The sequence below is a fragment of the Setaria viridis genome, chromosome 4 (genome assembly GCF_005286985.2).
Source record: "Setaria viridis chromosome 4, Setaria_viridis_v4.0, whole genome shotgun sequence".
Classification (NCBI taxonomy): Eukaryota; Viridiplantae; Streptophyta; class Magnoliopsida; order Poales; family Poaceae; genus Setaria; species Setaria viridis.
Genome location: NC_048266.2, coordinates 32,197,743 through 32,204,213, shown reverse-complemented (window position 1 = coordinate 32,204,213; position 6,471 = coordinate 32,197,743). Strand labels below are relative to the sequence as shown.

Here is a 6,471-nt window from a genome sequence, read left to right as displayed (position 1 = left end):
ACTAGATCAACCATAGTTGCACATCTTGATAGTATGATCTAGTTTAAGTTTAATGTAAAAGTAGTGGAAGCCATACACTAGTAGAGAATTGGCTTTCCATACGCCCCTTTTGTCCCGGTTTAAAGTTGACCCGGGACAAAAGGTTCACCAACCGGGACTAAAACTCGGTCACTGGTGGGGGGCTCACCAACCGGAACCTTTTATCCCGGTTGCAAAGGCTAATGGGAAAAAAAGACTCTGAGAGGCCTTTTATCCCGGTTTGAAACACCAACCGGGATAAAAGACCCCCCTTTTATCCCGGTTGGTAACACCAACCGAGATAAAAGGGTCAAGAGCCTTTTATCCCGGTTTGTAATACCAACCGGGATAAAAGGGGGTCATTTATCCCGGTTGGTGTTTCAAACCGGGATAAAAGTGCCCCCAACGAGGTGACTGGAAGGTGACTGGAAGGGGATTAAATCGTGGGGACCCTTTTATCCCGGTTGGAAACACCAACCGGGATAAAAGGGGGTCTTTTATCCCGGTTGGTGTTTCCAACCGGGATAAAAGGGTCCCCCACGAGTTAATACAAAAGGATAGTATCCCCTACATAGTTAGATGTGGTGTGTAGGTGGGATGGCAAGGAAGCTACGCGCGAGGCTGGAGGTTGTGGGTTCGAATCCCACGAACCGCGCACGCGCATATTTCGCGTGAAAAATCGCGTGACTTGTGGCTTGCGACGTGCGCGTGTGGGGGGCCTGCCTCCCAGCTCGGGAATTTTTTTTTTGCAGCGTCGGCGCTCTCGACCCTTTTATCCCGATTGGTATTACCAACCGGGATAAAGGGGGTCTTTTGTCCCGGTTGAGTGACCCGGGATAAAAGACCCCTTTTGTCCCGGTTGGTTTATCCCGGATGCATTTTCGGGATATTTGCACCCTACCAACCGGGATTAAAGCCCAATTCTCTACTAGTGATAGGTTAAGAATTACTTAATTCACCCCCTCCTCCTCTTAAGTTAGGAGTACCGATTCCTTACAGCTCTCTATGCACTAACTAATGATGCCCTTCTTAATCGTTCAGCCCCTTGAGGAATCTGTTGCATTGGCTGGCTGTCAGTTGCTCCGAGAGGGAAGCCAAGAATCTTGCAATTTCTTAATTAATACCAACGTTACATCAGTCGGTTCCCCTCCCATGGATCATGTGATGGACTCCATCAGATGATCTAGTATTACCTCATCCAATGCATCTCCATATCGCACTTCATGAAAATTTCGAGGGGCTAAGAATACTCCTAACTAGCAATGTTCCTTCAAAGTGCAAGTTAATTAGTCACGATGATCATGATTTCATTAATTAATCACCAAAAATTCGAATTAGGGCCTAGTAGCAGGTGCTTTCATAGACAACGTTTCAACAGAACATACTGGCCAAGCACTTCTTTTCTTTGTGCAAATTCTATCTTTTTAGGGATCAGAGAAGGGTAAAGAGTTTATGTTTATAATTGTGCAGTAGCTAGTCGCTAGATCTGGCTCACACCACTAAAAAATGAAGAGAAGAAATGCCCATAATCAAATTTAGCGGGCATGACACCGCAGATTTTCTTTACAGATGACCATCTTTTAGGACTCCACAATGCTTGTCTGAAACTAATTAACAATGCATGAATAGGCAGGAGAGGTATTTATGTTGCACCATATTATCCAGTCTTCAGTAATGATGACCCCAGTAAATTGCGACAATTATTACGAGTTTCAATTCTGACAGAGGTCTGTTTAGTATTCTCTCGTGTGCCCCTAATACACCGTACACGACAGTGAAGGATTAAACAAATTTGGTGGCAGGCCTGTTTAGTATTCTCTCATGTGCCTAAAAAGAACGTGAAATTTTTTAGAAATCCTGTTAAGTTTTGAGTATTATTGTATATATATGATGTATGTTACTAGAAACAAAGGTCATTTTTAATATATGAAAAAGTTGGGACATATTTTACCAGATTTTATTTGGCAGAGAAACAAAGTAGTCAACCAACTTATCAATATATTAACATAGAAATCCCTCCTTGCTTGAGTAAGTACTTCAAACAAGGATTGAACATGTTCTTACGAGATGCATGTATAGATGATCCGATCCTTGTCAATATAGAAGAAACCGGCTACACATGAATGCAGCTTTTCACAACCTTATGTTGTTAATTTACTATCATATGCTACTAACCGTGAAAGAAAAAAAATCACAGTTTTAATCAGTGGCGGAGCCGAAAACTCAAATTTTATCCTGTTAGGGGCTGTGTTAAAATATTTAAAATTTACATACATTTTGAACTTTTTAGTGGAAATTTGTGTGGCATTTTTTTTTTGGGGGGGGGGGGGGGGGGGGGTTGCTGGGAGGCCTTGGTCCCTCAATCTGCCTACGCCACTGGTTTTAAGCGATATGTGACAAGCAAGCCATCCAGTATGAATCTCTGTACAATCATGTTTTCCACTGGCTGAATCCAATCTGATTGTAACTAGGTCACCTATATTGCTACAGGATTACAGCACAGTGCACGCCACTCAAATCCGCAACCTCGCTCTCCATTGTGACATTTCATAACCACCCTACATACAGTCCATTGCTTACTGCGATTGGATTCTTTTTCCTTTTCAGCATACTGAACAGTGATTATTTAGGCATATAAATGACTTCAAATAAAAAAACATAAAAGCTATAAAGTTATATATATCATCTGGTGGTGCAACCGTAGAGAATAAATTATGTGGATCAATGAAGCCCCTCTAGCCTGATCCATTATAAATTCAGCTTTTCCAAGATTCCAGTTTTTCAGAAGCTATACGGAAAATTTGCTGTTTATTTGAGCTTCTGACCTTTTAATGCTAAGAAGCTGCCAGGAAGCAGGGCTATAGAACATGATCCGGATCTCATGGTTGGTGGCATGCTCTGCATCGCACATATATATAGGCCTATTATTCACCGTGCATTTGATACCTTTTACCTGGCGTTTCTCAGATGTTAAAAATGTTCTGTCAATGTGACTGCTTCATTCGCCTCTAATTAAAGTAGTGGCTGCCATGCTGCATCCCGGAATCATCATTATATTAGCATTCGACTGTGTGACCTGATGATTAAATTCCTCAACGCCTGACTGACCGTGTTGAAAGCATCAGGATCAGCGTTGCAGATTTACGCTCGAAAGCACTCACCTCCATGTCAAACGCGCATCGATTTGTCTCTTACCAGCCAACGTAACAAAGGTGAAGAAGATAAGAAACTGCAACGAAAGAGACCCTAGCTCGCATGCAATGCAAGGCACGACGGCGACGCTTCCCACATTGACCATCCAGCGACGATTCTGCCGAGACGGGGTCAGAATGCAACGGCAACAAGGAATGCAAGGAGACTGGAGAGACTGACTTGGTTTCGGTAGGTAGGACACCGTAGGAATGTCTGTACACGAAACCGCGTCACCACCTTGCTGCTCGCTCTTCCCGTCCCGTCTATAAAGGTACATGGCCGAATTGGGTTGCCACTATTTTGCTGCTCTCCTTTTATTAGAGGATTGCCAAATTTCGGCCAGCTTTCACCTGCCTTCTTCTCTCCCCTGCCGTTGCTGCCTCTTTCTCTCTCCTCTCTGTTGGGGAAGGGGGGAAGAGACCCCAAACCAAGACCTCACCGTCGCCGGCCGTCCGGTCGGGTCCTCTCCGGGCGTATGGCAGTGAGTGCTTCTTCCTTTTTTGTTCTCGTTTTATTCATTTTGCTTGTGAATCTTCTCTTCTCCGAATTATGTCTCTTTGTTAGCAATTTAGAATGATCAATCCCTGGCATATCCAAGAGAGCATTTTGAAATTAAGAAACCATCTCTTCTCTGAATTATGTGCGTCTTTGTTAGCAATTTAGAGTGATCAATCCCTGGCATATCCAAGAGAACATTTTGGAATTAAGAAAACATCTTCTCTTCTCTGAATTATGTGCGTCTTTGTTAGCAATTTAGAATGATCAATCCCTGGCATATCCAAGCAAGAGAACATTTTGAAATTAAGAAAGCATATCTTCTCTTCTCTGAATTATGTGCGTCTTTGTTAGCAATTTAGAATGATCAATCCCGGGCATATCCAAGAGAATACTTTGCAATTAGGAAAACATATCGTTCGATATTGGTGTGCCTCGCCTTAATTTGGAATTCAGGGAGATGGTCACTTTTCTTGGCGCATATGATGGCTTGTCAAATGTCAAACCCAACCGGTCGCAGGCAATGAAGTGATGCTAGTAACATGATTCATGTATAACAAAATTATGCTGGAAATAATTCAGTTCACTGAAATGGCATCGAACTGGAGACCTGCCGTTGCAAGTAGTTTCATGGATAGGCACATATGATCCATGCCTTGATGCTTTTCGCATAAACTCATAATCAATAGTATATGTTCATTTTTCTTGAGATGAGCAAGAAAAGACAAGTCGCCAAAATGATTTGCTTTCACTTGAAGATGTCGTCTGCACGTTCGAGGGGGAGCGAGTCTTCTCTTAAAAAAATGAAAACACTCTCTTGAATGAACACGTCAAGGAATCTTTTTGTTTAAACACTAGATCACTTTTGCAAAGCATATAAAGCACACGGTTCCGTTTTCTACTGGGAGGCACGTTGTTTTCACTTACGGCACCAACCAGCAGCAAATCTGAATTATTGGCAGGAAGAGAAGAGTTGACCCGTAATCCTGTATCCATAGTCATGAGCACTTTTGCTGAACAATTTGCAACTGGGTTCTTAGCCATTCGAATGACTTTATTTAGTCTTGATGGCATCGCGTCATAGCATTGGTGCATTTAATCAACGGATTATGATCCAATACAATAAGAATTTCAATCAATTTGCGTTTCCATATTATTCATAATTGCATGGCACCTGAAAACATGAATTTTTCATTGTTCATTCCTGGACTTGCTTGCAGAAACGCCCCACCGTGCCCAAGTTCGGCACCTGGGAAAGCGACAATGTCGGGTACACGGCCTACTTCGACAAGGTGCGCGAGAACAAGGGCGCCACCGCGCCGCCGCTGCACCGGCCGTTCAACCCCAACGACCCCGAGGAGGGACCCATGATGAGCGTCCCTCCGCCGTCGTCGTCGTCGAGGCCGGCGACCTCGGGCGGCCGCCGCGAGCAGCAGCAGAGGTGGCCCGACGGGCAGATCCACCACCGGCGAGCCGGGAGCACCAGCAGCGCGGCGTCGGACCCGGGCGGCAGGGGCGCTGAGCAGAGCAAGTTCGCGCCGCCGCCGCAGTTCCAGCCACGGCCGAGCCCACGGCCAGCGGCGGCACAGCACCATGGCGGCGGCCACCATCAGCACCGCGACGGCCAATACCAGCACCAACCCCAAGCCGCGCACGGGACTGGCGGCGCCGGCGCCCACCGCGCCCAGCATGCGCAGAGGCAGCACCAGCAGCCGCGCGCGAGGTCCGCCTCGCCGCAGAGCAACGCTCCGGTGAGTCTCAACTCTCAAACCGATCAGCTTTTTCCGTCGCGTTGCAAGAACCCATGGACGCGCGGGGGCAGACGCAGACGTTGTTGTTGACGAGGCCGTCTTGGTTTTGGCAGAACCGGCAGCGGCCGTCGACGGTGCCCAAGTTCGGCGTGTGGGACGAGCAGACCGCCGCGTCGGCGGCGCAGGGGTTCACGGTGCAGTTCGAGAACGTGAAGCGCCACCGGGAGGTGGCCCGGACCGCCGTGCCGGCCGTGCCGCGCGCGCCGTCGCCGCCGGAGGGCGCCGCGGCGAGGCGCGCCCACCATCAGAAGACCCCCTTCGTGTCCAAGGTAACTTACCGTGACTGCTGATCTGCCCTTTCAATCTGGCTGGGCTCTTGCCAGCGTGACGCCTTAATTGTGCAGAAGACGCCAGAGGCTACGGTCTGGTATACGGTGATCACTGAACACTGATCAGTTCTGCATTCGTTTTGTTGCGCGCAGATGTTCGGATGTTTTCTTCCCGCGACCAAAGACCGAGAACGATGCATCTGATGAACAAGCGACCTTACAATGGCGTATCTTCAAAATCCGTTCCCCATGATTGTCTTATGAGGCTTAGCATGTTCTTTCATTTCATTCATTCAGTTTGTTTGGTGATCGAGGGCCGGCGCCGGGGGGACAGAAGGTTCAAGTCGGAGATTTTCATTACTATTATGATTGGTTTCTACACATTTCATGATGTATATTGATGTGTATACTGTCCTATAATATATTTAGATTAATTATCGAGCATCAGAGATTTGATCATTTTCTAAGCTAAGACATAATGTCTCGATAAAATAATTAGAATTGTTCTAAACACAAAAAATATGTATCCAAACAAAGAAAAAAATTGTTCCTGTCAAAAATATAAATTATTCTGAGTGCCAAGAAAGACACGCGAATTGTTCTAAACACAAAAGAAATATATCCCTGCGTTATCGTTAACTGGGAAGCAATGCAAATGAAATGATCATGACCAGTGGCCGCATAGC

At 46.1% G+C, this 6,471-nt stretch overlaps 1 protein-coding gene across 1 annotated transcript; it reads left to right on the top strand.

Annotated features, from left to right (window-relative positions):
* The first annotated feature begins 3,471 nt into the window (after positions 1-3,471).
* LOC117853776 (uncharacterized) lies at positions 3,472-6,244 on the top strand. The gene is made up of 4 exons (XM_072292953.1): positions 3,472-3,691; positions 4,926-5,456; positions 5,570-5,785; positions 5,939-6,244. Exons 1-4 carry the CDS (start codon positions 3,686-3,688, stop codon positions 5,987-5,989), a joined length of 804 nt encoding a protein of 267 aa, XP_072149054.1. The 5' UTR covers positions 3,472-3,685; the 3' UTR covers positions 5,990-6,244.
* The last annotated feature ends 227 nt before the right edge of the window (positions 6,245-6,471 follow it).

Excerpts from the sequence above, each read along its gene's own strand:
- LOC117853776 (XM_072292953.1), top strand. Across the intron at positions 5,457-5,569 it reads CGCCGCAGAGCAACGCTCCG|AACCGGCAGCGGCCGTCGAC; the intron begins GTGAGTCTCAAC and ends TGGTTTTGGCAG. Across the intron at positions 5,786-5,938 it reads AGACCCCCTTCGTGTCCAAG|ATGTTCGGATGTTTTCTTCC; the intron begins GTAACTTACCGT and ends TGTTGCGCGCAG.